We start from the raw sequence: 20,071 nt of genomic DNA, 5'->3' as shown, positions 1-20,071 counted from the left end.
GGATAGACCTAGAGTCTGTCATACAGAGTGAAGTAAGTCAGAAAGAGAAAGATAAATACCGTATGCTAACACATATGTATGGAATTTAAGAAAAAATAAAGTCATCTTCTTTTTTTAAAAAATTATTTTTTAATTTGGCCACACCCGGCAGCTTGTGGGATCCTAGCTCCCTGACCAGGAATTGAACCCTGGCCCCAACAGTGAAAGCACCAAGTCCTAACCACTGGACCGACAGGGAATTCCCAGGTTTGATTTCTTCTGAGGCCTGTCTCCTTGGTTTACAGGTGGCACCTTCTTGCTATGCCCTCATATAGTCTTTCCTCTGTGTGCGTATCTGTGTCCAGATGTCCATTTCTTATAAGGACACCAGTCATATTGCATTAGGGCCACCCTAAAGACATCATTTTAACTTATTTCTTTGAAGACCTTATTTCCAAATATGGTTACATTCTGAGGTACCAGGGGCTGGGATTTCAACGTGTGAATTTCTTGTGGGGGGGTGGGGGGGGCTGCGGTTTGCACAATTCAACCCATAACAGGGGTTTCAGGACTCAGAGACCTTCAGACATCTTCACCTGAAACAACGTAACCCAGTGTTTGGCTATCACGTTAATTTCAGTCCTCTTAGGAGATCTTCTCCTTTCATGTATCTCAGTGGATCCAGATCCCATCCTTGTTTCTGAGGGATTGTGGGGAGCGGAGGTGGACACACAGGGTTTTGCTGCAGCTGGTTATCTCAAAATGGGAGCAGGGTAAGGGAAGGGGATTTTTCAAGTTGCTCCTGGGACAAACACAGGTGCCAGGCTAAATGTTCTTCATTTGAGGCAGGTTTCACGGGCAGGCCCCATTGTTCTTTTGCAATATTAAATACCAAGTAAACACAATTTTGAAGGGGTTGTTCATGGGCCCGTTTTTAAGCACTACATGTGTCACAACAACTGAAAATTATTTTCTAAGAAAGGTATAAAAATCCTGACATGATGTTCTTGGTGCAATAAAGCAGCCGTGATGTTCTGATACCCTTTGTTTCTCGAGAGAGAGGATGACATCAGGTGAAGGCTGTTAAGGGCTTCAGGTTCTAAAAGGGAAATCTGACGAGCATTCCTAGAACACATGGATTAAAGGCATGTTTTGCAGGTCGATTCTGCAGAACTTTCTGCATGTCTGCATATGAGGATGAAGGGGAGGGAGGAATCAAGAATGACGCCTAGATTTCTTACTTAAGCAACTGGATGGATGGGGGTACACGGGAGCAGTGGGGGAGTGTGTATCAAGTTCAGTTGGGGCCTGTTATGTTTGAAATGCTTGTGTGTTTCTGAGATGCCAGGTGAAATGCCAAACAGGCAGCTGAATATGTGAGATTAGAATTCCAAGGAGAAGTCTTAGCTTAATAGGAGTTGACAGCATATAGATAGTATCGTATATCATGAAAATGGATAATTGTGGACTTGTGTAATTCATCTAAAGTTTAAAGTGTTTAGCATCCAAGTCCCCTACGTTTGGGGAATCCTCCAACTTACAAATCTTGGTGGGAGGTGGAGCCCACCTTTTGGAGGAGGCCATCAAGAGGATGTGACCGCCAGTTGTCCTTCAAACTGGACCCAGGCAATCAGAGGCTCCTAACCTCTGATTAGGAGGACAGTTCTGCCCACTGTTCCTGTGCCAGGAGGCCACCAGGTCTGGCTTCACTCAAGCTTTCCCCTGTTGCCATGCAAAGCAGGCTGCCACCGTAAGGGCATTAGAGAAGCTGAGTACCATTTATGGATACCCTTGTCCAATAGACAGTGACTGGGCAGTCACATTTTAAAGGTCACGATATGCAAGTGCAGAACAAAGAATGTTGCCCACCATCCAGCTCTACAAGGATCAAGTCATTAGCCACTGCAGTCGCTGACTGACGGTGCACCCTGAAAGGAATTCAGGACGAAAAACAGGATGAGAACATATATGCTTTGGAAAAACGGGCCCCTTAGATAGATATATCTCAGGAAGATTTTTAGAGAACCCAGATTCTTGCATCTTTGCATACATAGAAAAAGCACTAACATCATTAACTAATATATCTGTTCCTCATGACCAGCACTAACCTTTTACTGAGATGTATACTTCACTGCACCATTTCCCCAGCCAAAATCACATATATACTGGCTTCTTCCCCTGTGTCTTGGGGAGCAGTCCCCTCTGGGCTACCAAGAGGCTGCTTCCCAGGCTATAGTCCTCACTAAGTTTTCCGAATAAAACCGAAACTAACAACTCTTATGTTGTGCCTTTTTCTTTCAGTCAACATAAGATTGGGTGAAGGAACATGACACTGAAGGAGGTTCTGTCTCTCCTACAAGCTACAACCAGCAGAGTCGGTAGAAAGGAAGAATGAAACATTAAAGCAGCAGATTGAATTACTAACAGGTAAAAACCACCTTGGCCAGATGGACTAAAGTACTATCCCAGGCTTTAAGACATTTGAGTGATCAACCAGTAGGGCCTGCTGCCCCACAGGCCACATGGGAGACCCTTGCTTAGACACACAATACCCACAGTAAGGTATGGAAATTGCAGGAGACAGCCATTTCCCTCTCACTGTGGATCTCCGTGCTATGCTGCCGAGAACACCAAGCCCCGTCACACCTGGGAGGGGAGTGTGCAATGGGATTTGTAAAGGGACGTCCCACCAAGACGGGTGAGTTACTTTGCATCCCTGTATGAGGAGGAATGACTCATTCTCCACTGGGATGCTGATGTCCTGCTGCAAACCAGACCCATCCAGGTACTACACCTGGAACAGAACACACACCTTTGAAAAAGGGGAGAAGGTGGGAGTCCTGGTCTGGCAGATCCTGCCCCGTCCATCTCCTCACACCTGATAGTGCTTCCTCCCCCAGCCAACATGGAAGGTACACACAACTAGGTCAAGTTCCTAAAGCTGCAGCCACATTAACATCTAATTATCAGGCCACAAGTGTAATTCTTTTTTATTTATTTTTTTTCCCACAAGTGTTAATTCTTTTTTTTTTTTTTCTTTTTGTGGTACACGGGCCTCCCAATGCCGTGGCCTCTCCCGTTGCGGAGCACAGGCTCCGGACGCGCAGGCTTAGCGGCCATGGCTCATGGGCCTAGCCGCTCCGCGGCATGTGGGATCTTCCCGGACCAGGGCACGAATATGTGTCCCCTGCACCGGCAGGTGGACTCTCAACCACTGAGCCACCAGGGAAGCCCCACAAGTGTAATTCTTATAGGGGAAGACCTCCCCATACAAGTTCCTACTAAAAAAATGGTTACTACCTAGTACCTAGTTTAGGAGAACTCCAATATTTAAAAGGTAGGGTGGAGGAGAAGCGAAGTGTGTTACATGGAAGTTGAGATTCAAGAAGGGAGTGGCCAGGGACTTTCCTGATGGCACAGTGGTTACGAATCCGCCTGCCAATGCAGGGGACATGGGTTCGAGCCGTGGTCCGGGAAGATTCCAGATGCTGTGGAGCACCTAAGCCCGTGCGCCACAACTACTGAGCCTGTGCTCTAGAGCCCGCGAGCCACAACTACTGAAGCCTGTGCGCCTAGAGCCCATGCTCCACAACAAGAGAAGCCACCGCAATGAGAAGCCCGCTCGCCGCAACGAAGAGTAGCCCCCGCTCGCCGTAACTAAAGAAAGCCCGTGTGCAGCAACGAAGACCCAATGCAGCCAAAAATAAATAAAATGAAATATAAATAAATTTTAAAATGCTGTGAATTCAGAACACAATGATAAAAAAAAAATTACAAAAAAAAAAAAAGGGAGTGGCCAGCTAGGTCTAATACTCCTGAAACAAGTAACACGAGGGTTAAAAAGTGTCCATTGGATATGGTGGTATGGAGGTCACTGCTGACCTTGATAAGAACAATTTCAGTGGAGTGACTGGGTAGCCAGATAGAAGTGAATTGAAATGTGAATAGGTGGTGAGGAAAGGGGAAAAAACTGTATAGAGAACTCCAAGAAATTTGTTCATGAAGAACAAAGAAACAGGGTATATCTGGATGGGAATGTATGTACTGCAGGAACAACCCAGTAGAGAGAGATTGCTCAAAGGACCAAATCCTTGGTCAGGTCAAACTTGCTGAAAATGTGGCAATCTTCCTTGTATGTTAGGACTATTAACCCTTTTCCTATATGTTGTAAATTTGATCTCATATGTTTTTAACTTTTTTATGGTTCCCTTTATTCAAGTTTTAAATATTTATATGATCATGTGCTCTTTACTTTCCTTGATAATTCCTGGGTTTTGTATTATGCTTAGTACATTCAGTGGAGTTTTAAAAAAAAAGTGTTTGAATATTTCATTTCATTAGCTCTTTAACCCATTTAGAATAATTTCTCTATGTGGCATAAGGTAGAGATCTAATGTTACCTTTTGCAAACTTTTATTGGCAGTCTACTTGTTTCCCACTAATTTGAAAGACCTTTATTATCTATTATGTGCCCATACACACATCCACTTTCTCTCAGGTGTGTTTCTGGATTCCTTATTCTGTCTCAGTGACTTATTTGTCCATTCTTATGCCCAAACATTTATATATATATATATATATATATGTAAATGTAAATAGGTAAATGTCTGCTAAAGACACTTAATTGTAACGAAATTATCGGTGGTTATTTTTTTCTGGTTGTTAGACCCACAAGCCCATCTGTCTCTTAAGAGTACTCTAATTCATGATTTTTCTTGCTGGACCCTACATTCCCAGGGGCAAGATTAAAGCATCTAATTCATCTTCTTAATAGGTGCTCATTACGTGTTGATTCACTCTCCAACAGTCAAATAGAGAAAATCTGGTAAAATGTTTAAATTAACCATATGACTTGAAACACTATAACTCTACTGAGCAATGTATTTATAAAAATACTTAGGATTGGTCACACAACTGAACAATGAATCCATAAATTAGTAGAAATGTAAAAGTTTATTGTTAAACTCTTACGTTACAGGAATGATCTGTCCAAAGTAAAAAAAAAAGAAAAATCCAATATTCATTTAAAATAGAAACATATAATGTAAATTAAGCTACTACCCATCATATTTTTTGTGTGTGCTTATTATGAAAAATGTCCACTGTTGTTTCATGGCATGGTCTTAAATCAAAATCACAATATCCAAGGGAAAAACGACTCTAAGAAGAGAAGAAAAGAAATTTTTTTAACAAAAAGGACCAAAGCCATTTTGTTAAAATAAAAAGAGTGCTACACAGTCACTCATAAGACTATATCCTACCTGTGGTTTCTTAAAATAATCAAGTCCCCTTCCGATCTTAATCATCCATCCATTGTTGAACCTATTGAAATTAGTATATAATATTACATTCCAGACATTTAAGTCATACAATGACCAAAATTATAATGTATTAAGTGTCAGCTAAATTTCCCCCTAACAAATAAAATCACTTCCTCCAGTGGCAAGAGTTGAACCAAACCTGGGTTTACCCATGGGCTGTGTCTACAGTGAAACGAAACATCCATTAGCTGCTAAAGAGTTTAACAATTCAATTAAACCTTCCTCCTGAATTTCACCTTACTGATAAAGCTTCCCAGTTCTGCTAAGAAGTGGCTTCCAAGCGTACTCAGGCAGACTGTGGTGATGTTTCAGGGGTTTCCCTGCCTTGAGGTGGGGGACATAAGCAGGGGGAGCCCTGGCAGGCATGACACAGCGTCCTGTCATGTCTACTAGAATATTTAAAAGACCATGAGAAGTAAAACCACATTAAATAAATATTAGTATCACTAGAAAAGGAAATTATCCCAATGCCATAACACTGTGTATAGCTGAATGACAGAAAAGTACTTCCTCTTCTCACATGACACAGAACATGTAAATTTTATTCCATTAGGAAATAGGAAACTCACATACAGGACAAAATAAGCCAGATTTTTTTTTTCTTCAAAAGTGAAAAGATATGAAAACTGAGCTTTATTTAAATCTTTAATATTTAAATTGAATATTATTTGTAATTATATATAACTTATTATGAGAAATAAAAATAAGTATTTTTCAACTGCATAAAAATTAAAATATTACCATACACTAACCTAATTTCCCGGTCGTGTATCACAGAAGAGTATTCTAATTCCAACTGCACTCCATGATTCCTGAGTGACTCTCTTATTTCTTCCAGGCCACTACTTTGCTGTTCTTTCCCACTGCCCTGTTAATAGGAAAAATACAACTTTTTGCCTCAGTTATTAATATTTTAAATTATTCCTAAACTATGCAATGTGTATCATAGGTGAATTAAAATGAAAAGATTCTATACTAGTTTCATTGTCCATTATTGCAAACAAGCAACCAAAGAAGATGAAGTAGTTTAAGAGCAACTGTTTTTATCAAAATAATTGTTTTTTTCTCTAACGTGAACATAACACAACTCTGTCCTATCTGCTAAAATGTGTTTTATTACCTTAGCATTCTGTGGCTTGGCAAATCTGTAAATATTTTTTTTTTTTGCGGTACGCGGGCTTCTCACTGTTGTGGTCTCTCCCGTTGCGGAGCACAGGCTCCGGACGCACAGGCTCAGCGGCCATGGCTCACGGGCCCAGCCGCTCCGCGGCATGTGGGATCTTCCCGGACCGGGGCACGAACCCGTGTCCCCTGCATAGGCAGGCGGACTCTCAACCACTGCGCCACCAGGGAAGCGCCCTGTAAATATTTTTTATAATTTCTAGAGATGCATGTTTTTTCATAGTAAATTTCTCAGCATGGCACAGGACTCGTTTACTAATAAACCCAGATATCTTTAGTTTTTCTGTAAAAGGAAGTGAAAGTGAATAAACCTATATTCAATTAAAGAATAAATAAAATGTATTTTAATGGTGCTGTTTCGTTATTCAGATGGGGCTTCCTTCTTCTCAAATTAATCCTAGAAATATGAATTCTTTAGAAGCATTCCTATTTAAATCAAAATCAAGATGACAGAAATTGTCAATAATGCAGACAGTGTGATTGCCTCATAGAATATCCAAGAAACTGAGAAACTACTTGAACAAGAGAGTTTAGCAAAGTGGCCAAATACAAGATATGACATACTGAAATCAACAGCATTTTCCCCAAGGTGTTTTATGCCGGTTGTTAGAGAATAAGTTCATTCCCAGTGAAACAGCTCTAGCTGAAGCATGACGTCCAGGTTTGCCTCGAACTACACCCTGCAACTGAGTAAAGTTCATGACGTTAAGAGACAGTAAATGCCTTCAGATACCTACTTCATCCAGAGAGGTGAGGAGATGAATAGTTTTTATCTTACATGGTCTCTTAACCAGCATCTCGCAAAATCGAAGGAAGTTATACAGCTGAAAGACATTAGGAGGCGTTATTACTAACTCGTACATTTAAAACAATAACGTTTCATCGTACGGGAGTACATTTCACCTACCTGATGAGTGTGTCTAATGTAAGGATCTTCTATCCAAACTTCCGTAACTGTTTCATTCAGGTATTCTTGAAAAAGTGACTCATAACTGAAACCTGTTGCGTTCTCTTCTATTTTAATTTGCTTGTGATATTTTCCAGCTACAAAACACAAGCTTCCATAATAAAACCAGGGACTACTTCCTTTCTTTTTATACATACTATATTTGTATCCAGTAATAAATCAGCATCAGATACAAGTTAATTTTTTTTTTTAACTCGTGCAGTCAGCAAACATTTTTGAATGCCTACTCCATGCCAGGCACATTGCAAGATGCTACACCCGCAAAGGTAAATTCCATGTGGGATTTTTTGCCTTCATGGAGGCCGGGCAAGTGGGAAAGTCCAGAGATTTCTTGGAACAGGTTCTTGAACTAAATCCTATAGACCAGGCAGTTTATTCAAGAGGGAACCATATGTATAAAGATATCTAATATTCCTGCCACCATGAGTAGAACCACAAGCTATGAGTCAGTGGCCATCTGGTCCTTCTCTTCAGATTTAAGTCTTTTTATGTCTTGCAACTGAATAGCTGAAGTATTAAATATATAAATGCAAAATAATATGGAGTCTAGGAGTCTTTCTTAGAACTTGTAGAGACTGTGTTAAGCAGAAATTTATAGTACTTCTTAATAACCCAAGCCAAAGCCCAGAATGCCACAGCGTCAGCAGGGTAGTTCCATTGTTTGTGTTTATCCAAAATGGCTAATTATTGAATAAGTTATCGAAGACCTTTATGTTTTTTTTAAAAATATGACCCTTAATGGTAGTTCCTAATTTATATGGTGGTTGCACTTTTAAACCTTGTTTGAAAACCAGTAGTTTGGATTCTGTTCCTAATAGTTCCAAAGATAGAACGTTACCAACCGTGCATCGGTTTTCAAGCCAAGCTAGCCACACAGGTTAATTTAACCCACAGTATTCAAACCACAATGCTGATGGTACTATATTTCATCCAAGTTTTAGAGGGAAATTGCATTGTGGATTTCAATTTGGGGTGAAGGAAACAATTTTATTCCCACTCAACAGAGGTCCTCAATGGGGGTAGTCAGGGTGTGTGCTAGTACAGAATACCAGGAAGAGGTGGGGAGAGGGCTGGAGTAAAGAGCAGCTGAGGGCCGGGGGCACTGGGTTTTTTGAGGGCAGTAGTTCCACTGACTGTAGAAAGCAGCAGCCGTGCACTTCAGGTGGCAATGGCCATTTGTTTCTATATGTTTGTAAACTGGATCCTCATTGAGTAGAGAACCAGTTATAAATAGGGAACCATACCTCCTGCACCTCTAATCATTAGGAATACCTAACTCCTGAAATGTCTTGACTCACAACGAAAATCTCAAAGAAGTCCCAGGAGTTTCTTGAGCTACTTTAATATTTCGGTCATTTTATAAAGGGAAATACAAATAAAATACAGGATTTATATTCAGTATTCCTCTGTAGTATTATTTAAACTGGAGTCTACACGTAAGCTTCACGGGGATCTATGAACTCCTTAAAATAGCATGCAAAGTTCTGCAGTACGTCGAGCTGTCCTCAGATTCTCAGGAGGGTATCTGAGCCCCACCTTCCCCCCACCAGGGAAGAAAAAGGTTAAGAACAGCTTGTGTACAGACGAATGGAAATGCAGAGTAGACCTGCAAGCTCCAAAGGGCACAGCCAGAAACACTGGGTGAAATGGGCTTTATCACAAGAGCACATACACATACTCTCCGAAACAGCCTCTTTACCTTCTTTTTCTTGATCCAAGTATTTCTTTATGTTTTCTGCTCTATCCATGTAGTCAGAAATTCTTTTTCTGAGATTACATTTCTTTGTTACATCTTTGGTGCCTACAAATTAAAAATAAAAAATACACTTTCAAGTTTCAAAACAGGCTTCCTATTTGGTACAAGCAGTATTTCCCATTTCCCAAGTTTTCCACGGCTTTCCTGTTCTTTGGCATGGTCTGTCTTGGTCCTAAAATGCACAAATAATAGGCCCAAATTTAGCTTGATCATGCAGGGCCTTCATTTTTTTCACTAAGCACTTGAAGCAGCTTTATTTAGGAGTGGGGACTCAGACACCATGTCTCACTGCTGAGACTTCAACTCTGGTGAGGAAACAAAGGTGGCTTATTGATGTCACTGAGTCTGAGCACTATTTTGTCCTAATTACCCATAAGTTTGAAATCTAAGCATAATCAAAAGAGAGCAAACAATATCTATCTTTCTTCCACAAAACCAGCGTCTGTTCCAGACTTCCCCTTTATGGTTTATGCTGAATCATTTTCCCAGCCACCCCAAAAATGGAAGGTATTTTTGAATATACATTATCAATAAAGTCTTACTCCAAGCCCCACCCCCAGTCACCAAATCAATTCCTGGCTCCTTCCTTCCTCCCTTTTAATACTGCTTTTATTTTCCATTATAATTTTATTTTTAAACCCTGAGTTTTAAAACATTTTATTTTGAATTAACTATATATTTATGGAAAAGCTACAAAAATGGCACAGAATCCCTTCACCCAGATGCCCCTAGTATTAACATATCACACAACCATGGTACAATTATCAGAGTAAGTAACTTAACATTGACACGACACTATTAGTTCATCTACAAACCTAAAGAAAGTTAGTAGGAAAGTTCGTTTTCTGGTCCAGGATCCCACATACCATGTGGTTGTTATGTCTCTTTAGCCTCCTACAATCTGTAACAGTTCCTTTAGTGTGTCTCTGCCTTTTATGACCTTGACATTTAGGAAGAGTACATGGTCAGTTATTTTGTAGAATGTCTCTCATTTGGGGCTGTCGTGTTTTCTCATGATTAGACAGACTGAAGTTATGCATTTTTTTAGCAAGAAAATCACAGAAGTGTTGCACCGTTCTCAGTGGGTACACGATGTTGATGTGTCTTATTCCTGGTGACGCTGACTTTGGTCACTTGGTTAAGGTGGAGTTCACAGATTTCTCCACTGCAAAAATCACTATTTTCTCTTTTGTATGGAATCCCTATCTTGTGGGAAGATATCCTGTCTCTCTCCACTCTTCATCCGCTAATTTTAGCATCTGTTGATGGTCTTTGCCTGCAATGATTATTACTGCAGTGTTTGCCAAATGGTGATTTTCTATTCCCATCATTCCTCTTTAATTTATTAATTGGAATTCCACTGTAAGGAAGAGCTGTCTCTGCTCTCCCATCTACTTACTTATTCAACTATTGATTTATATCAATATGGACTCATGGATATATCTTTTATTCTATGGGTTGTAATCCAATACTATCAATCTTTTCTTGCTCAAATTTTATCAGTGTTGGCTTTAAGAGTTCCATCATGTTGGCTCCTTTGTCCTTTTGACATAACCCATCATTTTTTGAGCACTTCCTTAATTTTTGGTGCAAAATGTTTTATTTTCCTTGCCCCAGCCCTGGAATCAACCATTTCTCCAAGGAGACCTGGTTCCTTTTATTGGAGAATGGTATCAAGAAATCATATTTTGGGTACTAACTGTGCTCACTGCTACTCAGGGAGTCTTAACACTACCTCTAGACCCTTTCCGTCAATGCAGGTAGAAAGTACGTGGAGGTTTACTAACACACACATACAACTCTATTTCTATGTCTGTCCATCTGTATCTATATTAAAAACCATGAATTCATGCTGATTACTTTGATCCCATAGGGTTCATTCTAGCCTTCCTCCTTTCCTTACCTGTAACTTCTTTTATTATCCACAATATATTTACTGGCTTCTTCAAGCCTAGTATAGACATAAAATAGTTTGAAAATTCCTAACCCATACCGTTGTGAGAAAATAATTTACCGATTAAAATAATACAATGTTTGTATACTGTTCACTTTGTCTTTAACTTTACAGAATACAGCCAAAATACTATTTTCCAAAGATGCTTAGGTTACCTATTTCTTTCGCTCTCCCTTATGTATAACAATTGAATAACTTAGAGAAGTTATTCACTCCCTCCTCATCCTGCTACCCTACTCCATTTCTCCTTTCTTCCCACCCACCGCATATTAAGTAATTAATTTCATTAGTTTCTGGTTTTATCCTTCCTGTGTTTCTTTTCAACAAATGAGGAGACACATGAAAATCTTCTTATATCTTTGTTTTTACATGCAGGTTACCATACTATAGCTACTCTTCGTCCTTTTCACTAAACAATATATCCTGGGAATCACTCCATATCACTTCACAAAGATTTTGCTCAACCCTCTTTACAGCAGTATAGTACTCCATTGTTTGGCTGTACCATGGTTTATGTAACCACTCTCCTACCCAGGGGCATTTAAGTTGTTTCCAACCCTTTGTTGATATCCATATAATTACTGAAATCCTTCCCTTTCAAGTTCTTCTACTGCCAAAATTAATATCATTTAGATCCCCACTTTCTCATGCCTATACTACAGTAGCATAAGAAAATCCTAATACACCCATATATCATCCATAAATCTCTTGTGGAGAATCCTGTTTTTTGTCCTAAGGTGATATGAGAACTCATACTCTTCCACTACGTTGATATATGTTCCTCTAAACTCAAAAACTTTGAACTTTTCGTCAGGATTCAGCATTTTATGGACTCTTTACAAAGAGGCAGTATGAAAAGTGGCTAACAGCAAAGCATCTGGAGTCAGGCTGTTCTAGTTCAAAACTTGCTTTGTCACTTTTGCCTATGTGACCTTGGCCAGTTATTCAACCTCTCTGCAACCTCATCTGTAGCACAGAAAGAGTAACAGTACCTTAGAGAGTTGTGGAGATGATTAATTATGAAAGAGACCTGCGTGTAGGAAATACTCAATAAATGTCAATATGATTATCATCTACATAATTTTTTCCATACACCTCCCTCTCAGCTTCCTTTAGAACATTTTATCTAACATCTCTTTTCTTAAGCTCTACTGTTACTTTGCTCCTGCCTATAAATATACTCTATTTCCCCTGTCCTCTACAAATATAGTACTCCTTTCTTAATCATCATCCTTGATCAGAGTTTGATACTATAGACCCATTCTTCAAACATGCCTTGGTTTTCCAGGCTTGAAATCATACAGCCATCTTCAATTCCCATTCCAACATCTAATCACGTGCCAGTGCCAGTAATTCAATGTCCAGACTGTCCCCTCCCTTTCCTAATACTGGTGTTGCCCCCCTGGTTCATTCAGGCCCTTATCACCTCTCATCTTGACTTCTGCAGGAGCTCCTTAGTTGGTCTGCTTGACTTCAGTATCTTCAGGTTAATGTCTCTCCTACGCTCTTGCCATATTCACTCATTTACTCAAGAAATATTTACTGAGAACTTACCACATGCCAGGCATTGTTCTAAGCACTGGAGACGTAGCAGTTAAGTCCTCCCCTATCATTCAAATGAGAGGAAAGACAACAATAAAAATAAATTGGTAGGACTTCCCTGGTGGCACATGGGATGCAGGGGGGCCTGCCATGCAGGGGGACATGGGTTCAATCCCTGGCCCGGGAAGATCCCACATGCCACGGAGCAACTAAGCCCATGCGCCACAACTACCGAGCCTGCGCTCTAGAGCCCGTGAGTCACAACTACTGAGCCTGCGTGCCACAACTACTGAAGCCCACGTGCCTAGAGGCCGTGCTCCACAACAAGAGAAGCCACCGCAATGAGAAGCCCGCGCACTGTAACAAAGAGTAGCCCCTGCTCGTCGCAACTAGAGAAAGCCCATGCGCAGTGGCAAAGACCCAACGCAGCCAAATAAATAAATAAGCAATGGGAAATTCACAATAGTCAAAAGGTAGAAGCAATCTAAGTGTTCACTTACAGATGAATGGATTTAAAATAAATAAATAAATTGGTAAAACATGTATGTTAGATTGTGGTAAGCGCTATTAAATAAAATAAAGCAAGGAAGAAGGATAAGGGAGTCCTGGGATGGGGGTTGTAATTTTACACTGGGGGTCAGAGAATGTCCTCACAAATAAGGTGATATTTGTGTAAAGACCTGGAAGAGGAGCGGGAGTAGGTCATGCAAATATTTGGGAGAAAAGCATATTCCTAAGAGAGCTGAGCCCTGAAATGCAACTTTAATTATGTCACTCCTTTGTAAAAACTTTAAATGGTTTCTCCTTGTCAATGGAATGAGTTAAAATCTGGCAGCCAAGGCCATCTGCAGTGTGCTCCAAGCCCCAGTCTACCTTTAATCTTTACTTCTCACTCTTTCTCTACAGACCTATGCCACTTGTTTGGTAAAACAGTACAGACAGAATTGGAACACTTTCAGCTGAATTTCTGAAATTCTACTCATCCCTCCAAAACCCCTATCAAAAGCCACCCACACCTTTCCATCCCCCAATGACTGTTAACTGTTTAAATCCTCGTTGCACTTGTCATTATGGCTCCTGGCACTTCTTCCCTGTATTAGAGTTATTTGCATTTACATCTTAACCTGCAAGATCACGTCACTGTCTCTCTAAGCCCCACAGGATCAGTGGAGCACAGAGGAGCAGAACTGCTGTGATGCTGCTGCTTCAGAGTCGAACAATGTACACCATCTCTCTTTCTGAGGGTCAGTATAGTAGAGTCTTTAAAGCCTTGGGTTTCAGCTGTGACTCTACCAATTGTGGCAGAACTGGAAAGCAAACTTTATTTTTTATGCTGTAAAATGAGGATAACATCACCTACTTCATAAGGCAATTGTAAGAATGAATTGAGATCATGCTTTTAACGTGCTCTGCACACTGCCTGGCACTCAGCACTTACAAATGATGTTACTCTCATTATCATCACCATCATCACCGTCATCATCATCATCCTATGGTCCCTGCCCAAGGTAGAGTTTTACCATTCTGAGAAAAGTGCTGAACATTGAAAAGCAGCCTCTACTATCTCAAAGCTTCTGAAACAAATCAGAAACACTCAGGCTAAAAAGCACAGAGAGGAGATCTGAGGCCAGACTAAGAGCCCCAGGGGCTGGGGAGCAGGGGCTGGTCTTAAGTCAATTTAATACATAATTACTAGGTGTTTACTACCTACCAGGGATTGTACGGGGTGTTAAGGGTTATCTGTGTACCTCTCAACATTGAATAACCATGTAACAGAAAGTCTTAACTGTCTCCTCTCACAATCCTATACATTTCTCACACCGAATGTCAGTATACCCATTTCTAATTTAAAAATATATATATATTTTTAAACTTTTAATGAAGGGACTTCCCTGGCGGTCCAGTAGTTAAGACTCCGCGCTTCCAATACAGGAGCGCGGGTTAGATCCCTGGTCCGGGAACTAAGATCCCACATGCTGCGGGTCACGGCCAAAAAAAAAAAAAAAAAATTTTTAATTAAAATGTTTAATGAGAAAAGTAAGGAAAAGGGTGTAACGAACACCCTTATTACCCACCACCTAGATTTAAAAATTGTTAGCATTTTGCCATATTTGCTTCAACTTTCTTTTAAAGTAAAATCAAATTCAGACATCATGACAATTCTTCTCCAAACACTTCTTCAGGCTTCATCTCTAAAATTAAGAACAGATTTCGAAAAATACCATACTGCCTAACAATGTTAATTTTAATGCTACCCAATCCATATTCAACCTTTCCAACTTGATCCCAAAACGTCTTTTACAGTTCATTCAAACCCAAGTCCTTTCAAGGCTTATCTATTACATTTGGTTATGTCTCTTAAAATTCTAGGATAGGAATCCCTCTTTTATTGACAACATTAATCTACTAAAGATATCAAAGAAATCAGTCCACCTGTCCTGTAGACTACCCTACGTTCTGTATTTTAAGGCTTTCTCGCTGTGCACAGTAAGCGTTTTAATCTTTCACTCCCGCCCAGACACAGCAGATTGCAGCTCCTTTTCCTCTAGTCCTCCCTCCCCGGCTCACTGCTCACCTTTCAGAACCTGCAGGAGCATATCAATTCCCTCCCGGTAACACACCAGAGCCTGCGGGTACCGGGACTCGGACTCTAGTTCCAACGCCCGCTTTATCACAGTGACTGCAGCTGTGCTTCCAGAGTCCTGGCCCTGGAGAGACCCCGCCATAATGCCCGCAACTCGCTTCCGCCCCAACCTCCCCCTAGGCTGTCGGGTCTGCAGCGCTGCCGGGAGCGGTCACGTGACTCCAATGCGCCTGCGCTCTCTTTTTATGATGCCTGAGTGGGAGGGACTCGGCCGGAACTAAAATGCCAGGGTGTGTGCACTGTGAAGGCCGGATTTGAGTGTGGCACTCTGGGTCCTTTCTCTGTTCCGGTTCCCCTGAGTGGTGAGCTTCAGGCTGAAAGACATTTAGGAATTGCTGGTGAGTGGGAAATGAGTGGCCGAAAGTAGTGCATTTTTTCCAGGAGTACATATCTGGGAACCCTATGCAGATGCGGATTGATTTTCTCCATTCGATTCTGTGTTTACGGGTCACAGTAACCTGAATGGAACTACGTCCAGGTACTGTCCCTTGGGCTCCCGAAAAGCCACTGGCCGGCTGGATCCCGTTTCCCAGTTTGTGGAATCCCGGGACGCGGCATGTGGAGCCCCGCCTCCTGGAGCTCGAGGACAGAGCCGCCTCGGCTGGGCAGTCTGGCGGGAAAGGGAATTCAAGTATGTTTTAACATTTTCTGTGCTTCTGCTTTATGCATAACTTCGGCTTTCCTCTGGGGTCAGCCTAACTTGAATTGTTGATGGAGATACAAAATTGCCAAATTTAAAAATTGCCGCATATTAGAACGTAAATCCTCTGAAGTTGGCAGTTAAAATATTTACCGTTTTACTAAAAGCCGTGATTTTGCAACCGCGTTTTGATCGCCACCTACCCAGAGCTGCTTTTTCCGCGGTTTTTTGTTTAGTTTTGTTTATTCCAAGAGGCACTTCGGACGCCTGCTTAGAAGGCATTAGGAGTTCAAGAGACATTTCTTGCCTTCAGAGATGTCGATTTATTGAAAGGGAAATCCTATGTTCTGCATTTTCAGTAGTGCCCCCCCCCCCATTTACCATTGTGTCTCTTTAGAAAAGGAGTTAGTTTTTTTTAAAGAACAGTTACGCGCATGGTCATTGTAAAAGAGCAACAACAAACCTATCAGACATTACGGGGGTGTGGGACGTCGGGGAGGGGCGGAAATAGCCCTGGTAGCCAGCCCTCCTCTCCCTGGGTATGCTAACGTTTCTCTGATAGCCTTCCAGAGTTTTTCTCTGTTTACACACACATTCACAGACATCTTTTTTTTTTTTTAATTAACGGAAATGGGATCATCCTTCTCATATGGTGCATTTATTTTCCTGCTTTTGTGTCTTTGCAAGAGAAACTTAATTGTACGGTGAAAGACAGTATAATTGCTTCAAGGTCCAAGAGTTATGTGCCTAATTATTAAGAATAACCTTTATTGAAACTTACAACTTTTGACTGTCACACATTCTGAAGTATGTAAATGACACTTAATTCATTCAGCAAGAATTAATTGAGTGGCTGCTACATGGCAGTGCTGCTTTAGGTAGATGCTTGGGATACATCTGTGAATAGACAGAGCAAGCCTAAAACAAAAGAAAATTTTAAAATCTTTGTGCTTGTGGAACCAACATGCTGTTGGGTGGGAACAGACAATAAACCACAAACCTAACAAAAAATTAAATTATGTTAGAAGATGTTAAATGCTATGGAAAGAAAATGAAGGAGAGTAAGAGAGATTGGGAGTGCTGACAATTGTAGTGTGGGTCAAAATGTTAAATAACGGAGTCAGGGTAGAACTCATTGAGAAGATGAGAATTAGGCCAGAAATTGAAGGATGTAAGAGAGTTAACTATGTGGATATCAGGGGCATTCCAGTAGAGGGAACAGCCAGTCAGGGGAGTATACCTGCATGGCAGGTTCCAGGACCTGCAACGGGGCCAGTGTGTGTAGCGATTGACCAAGAGTATGGAGGTGGTGTCCTCAAGGCGGGGGTTTAGCACTGGCTGTCACTCTGATTGAAATGGAGAGGCATTGGAGCTTTTCAGTCTTGTAATAAATAAACTTTTAATTTTGGAATAACTAGATTTATGGAAACGTTATGAAAATAGTATGGAGTTCCTACATACCCCCCACACCAAGTTTCCCCTTTTACTAACATCTTACATTAGTATGGTACATTCGTTATAATTGATGAGCCAATATTGATACGTTATCAACTAAAGGTCATACTTCATTCAGATTTTATTAGTTTTTACCTGATGTCCTTTTACTGTTCCAGAATACCATCCAAGATACCACATTGTGTTTAGTTGTCAAATGCTCCTCCTGACTATGACAGTTTGACTATGACTTTCCTTGGTTTTGATGACCTTGACAGTTTCGAGGCAGTCAGGTATTTGAGGAGGTACTGGTCAAGTATTTTGTACGATGTCCTTCAATTGGAGTTCGTCTGATATTTTTCTGTTAGAGAAGTGTTAGGGGTTTTTGGAAGGAAGACATAGAGGTGAAGTGCCATTCTCATTCCATCATATCAAGGATACATGCTATCAGCTTGACTTTTATCACAATTGATGTTAATCTTGATCACCTCGATGACACAGTGTTTGTTAGGTTCCTCTAATGTAACGGTATTTCCCCCCTTTCTATACTATATTCTGGTAGCAAGTGTTTAAGCATAGCCCATGCCTCAGGGTTGATAGCTTTACTCCACCTCTTTGAGAGGGGAGTGTCTACATAAATTATTTGAAATTCTTCTGTAAGGGAGATTTGTTTCTTCTCCCTCATTAATTAATTTATTCATCTATTTATATCAGTATGGACTCATGGTTAGTTTATGTTTTGGATTATAAGCCAATACTTTGTTACTTATTTTGTTGCTCATATTATTTCAGCTGTAGCCACTGGGAGCTCTTTCATTTGGCTTCTGGTCCCTTTGACATACCCCCATCATTTTGATTTTTTGAGTAGTTCCTTTCTAGCACTAGGTGCTCCAGACTCATCATTATATATTCCCTGCTACAGCCATATAATCAGCCATTTCTCCAAGGAGTCCTGGTTCTTTTTTTTTAGAGAATGCCATTAGAAACTAAGATCTGGGCACTGGGCATGCTCATCGCTACCGGGATGCCGTTGCCTTTAGGTCCTCTTGGCTAACAGAGCTAACCCATGTGTGTATATGTATCTATAATTATTTCTCTATCCATCATATCTATATTAAACTAAACATGAGTTCCAACACTAATCCTCTGTCATTGGATCACATGGATCATTGTAGCCTTCCTCTCTGGCCTGTGTGTAACCTCCTACTCTGATAATGAGAAGCCTGGCTCATTGGAAGGTTTTGAGCGGAGGAGTTGACATTATCTGATTTCGGACTTAATGAGATGATTGCTGCTGTGGAGAAAAGACCTTGGGGAAGTTAGAATAGAAGCAGGAAGGCCAGTTAGGAGGCTCTTGTTGAAATCTAAGTGATAAGAGAAAGATTTAACAAAGAGTGAAGCTAAATAAGTTGGGTTAGTACCTAACGCTTAACTTGGGAGGAATGAGTATGGTAGAGAAAATAATTTAGCATTGTCTATTTGATGGGAGGGACGGAGGATTAAGCGTCTCTTCTAAAGAAGCCTTGATACAAGGCATCTAAACAACCAACCAAGCAAACTGGATGATGTGAACTAGAAATTGCTCTGCTGTATTGTAATGTTTGAGGTCTGAAGTCAGAATGGCAGTTATGAAATTCTGATGTACTTCTGAATTCTGAGTTGAGCGGACCATGGATCTAACCCGTTAACTGATTCAGACATTCATCAACAAACACTGGGTGCCTACTGTCCATCAGATGGTGTGCCAGATGCTGAGAGTAGAAGATGAACAAGACAAAATTCTTGTTTTCAGGGCGTAAGGATATAGTAGTTAACTCTTCTAAAACTGATACGTAATTAGTTTTGAGAGACTGGTTCGGTTGCTGAGACTTTTTCTGAAGTCAGGCCCTTCTAATGGGACATCTTGCATTGATTCCAGTAGCTTCATTGCTTTGTCCACACCACAGGAAAGACCTGCAGAGCTCGAGTGAGCCAGAATCTGGTGGGCACTGAAATACAGTACTTGCCCTATTTTGGCATGTTAGGGTATTCTTATTATAGCTTTGTAATAATTTAATGATATTATAATAGTAAAAACTACCATTTATTGAGGGCTTCTTATGTGCCAAGTACTGTTTTAGGTGTTTTCAGAGTAATTCATTTGCAAGATAGGTATTATTTTTTTTTCTGTTCTCTGGGGGGAAAAATTGAAACATACAAATTAAGTAACCTGTCCAAAATATACATGTAGTTCATGAACTTAATCTTTCTGCATTCAGTTTAAGTCGGTACGCTATAATTGTTTTGTGTCTAAATAAACATGACCTTTAGTTTATAAATGCAATGCATGTTCGTTAAGAATAGTCTAAAAATATAAATAAGCAAAAAAGAACATTCTGCTTTATTTAACAGAAGGGTGTTATGATTTAGTGAAAATATGCTGGACTAGGTATTAGGAGGTTTGGGTTCCAGACCATATACTCTCTTGAAAGCTGGATGACCTTTGGTAAATGATTGAACTCTCTGGGATTCATTTTCCTCATAAATAAAGTAAGAGCGTTGTCAGTCCTAATGGGAGTTTGGATTTCTTCAGTCCCTTCCAGCTCTTTAATTTTTTTTTTTTGATTCTATAGCAAAGCATAGAATCTGCCCTCGCTCTTGAAGATTTTTTAA

General features: G+C 40.5%; 2 protein-coding genes across 29 annotated transcripts in view; one reads left to right on the top strand and one right to left on the bottom strand.

Moving 5' to 3' along the window:
- Positions 1-2,308: 2,308 nt before the first annotated feature.
- Positions 2,309-20,071, top strand: part of MRPL30 (mitochondrial ribosomal protein L30) — a 123,034-nt gene continuing 105,271 nt past the window's right edge. For 24 of the 26 annotated variants that reach the window (XR_007470973.1, XR_007470974.1, XR_007470978.1 and 21 more), the window contains exon 1: positions 15,830-15,976. Coding sequence is in view for 1 of the 26 variants with exons in the window: in XM_012535957.3 (XP_012391411.2) it covers positions 15,902-15,976 (75 nt within the window). In the remaining 25 variants the exon portion in view is untranslated. Of the gene's footprint in view, positions 2,407-15,527; positions 15,684-15,829; positions 15,977-20,071 lie in introns of those variants that run through there. The other 2 variants (XR_007470989.1, XR_007470988.1) reach the window with 2 other exon arrangements.
- On the bottom strand, positions 4,914-15,510 carry MITD1 (microtubule interacting and trafficking domain containing 1). Of its 3 annotated transcripts, XM_033401805.2 has the most exons (8): positions 15,277-15,415; positions 12,714-12,765; positions 9,149-9,250; positions 7,390-7,526; positions 7,220-7,306; positions 6,053-6,168; positions 5,241-5,301; positions 4,914-5,139 (listed from the first exon to the last, which is right to left on the bottom strand). In XM_033401805.2, exons 3-8 carry the CDS (start codon positions 9,195-9,197, stop codon positions 5,044-5,046), a joined length of 546 nt encoding a protein of 181 aa, XP_033257696.1. In that variant the 5' UTR covers positions 9,198-9,250; positions 12,714-12,765; positions 15,277-15,415; the 3' UTR covers positions 4,914-5,043. The 3 variants fall into 3 exon arrangements, 2 of the variants coding, with proteins under 2 accessions (XP_033257696.1, XP_004277805.1); XM_004277757.3 differs by lacking the exon at positions 12,714-12,765 and having other exon boundaries at positions 15,277-15,503; XR_007470967.1 differs by lacking the exons at positions 4,914-5,139; positions 5,241-5,301; positions 12,714-12,765 and adding an exon at positions 6,421-6,659 and having other exon boundaries at positions 15,277-15,510.

This window comes from Orcinus orca, chromosome 13, assembly GCF_937001465.1.
Source record: "Orcinus orca chromosome 13, mOrcOrc1.1, whole genome shotgun sequence".
Taxonomy (NCBI): Eukaryota; Metazoa; Chordata; class Mammalia; order Artiodactyla; family Delphinidae; genus Orcinus; species Orcinus orca.
This window is presented reverse-complemented; position numbering and strand designations above follow the sequence as displayed.

What these genes read in the sequence shown, in the direction of transcription:
- MITD1 (XM_004277757.3), bottom strand. Translation starts at nt 15,427, where the DNA reads ATGGCGGGGTCTCTCCAGGGCCAGGACTCTGGAAGCACAGCTGCAGTC. An exon ending in ACATTAGACACACTCATCAG is followed by an intron (nt 7,307 to 7,389) that starts GTAGGTGAAATG and finishes AATGTCTTTCAG; the next exon opens with CTGTATAACTTCCTTCGATT. An exon ending in TCCTCACCTCTCTGGATGAA is followed by an intron (nt 6,169 to 7,219) that starts GTAGGTATCTGA and finishes TCCTATTAACAG; the next exon opens with GGCAGTGGGAAAGAACAGCA.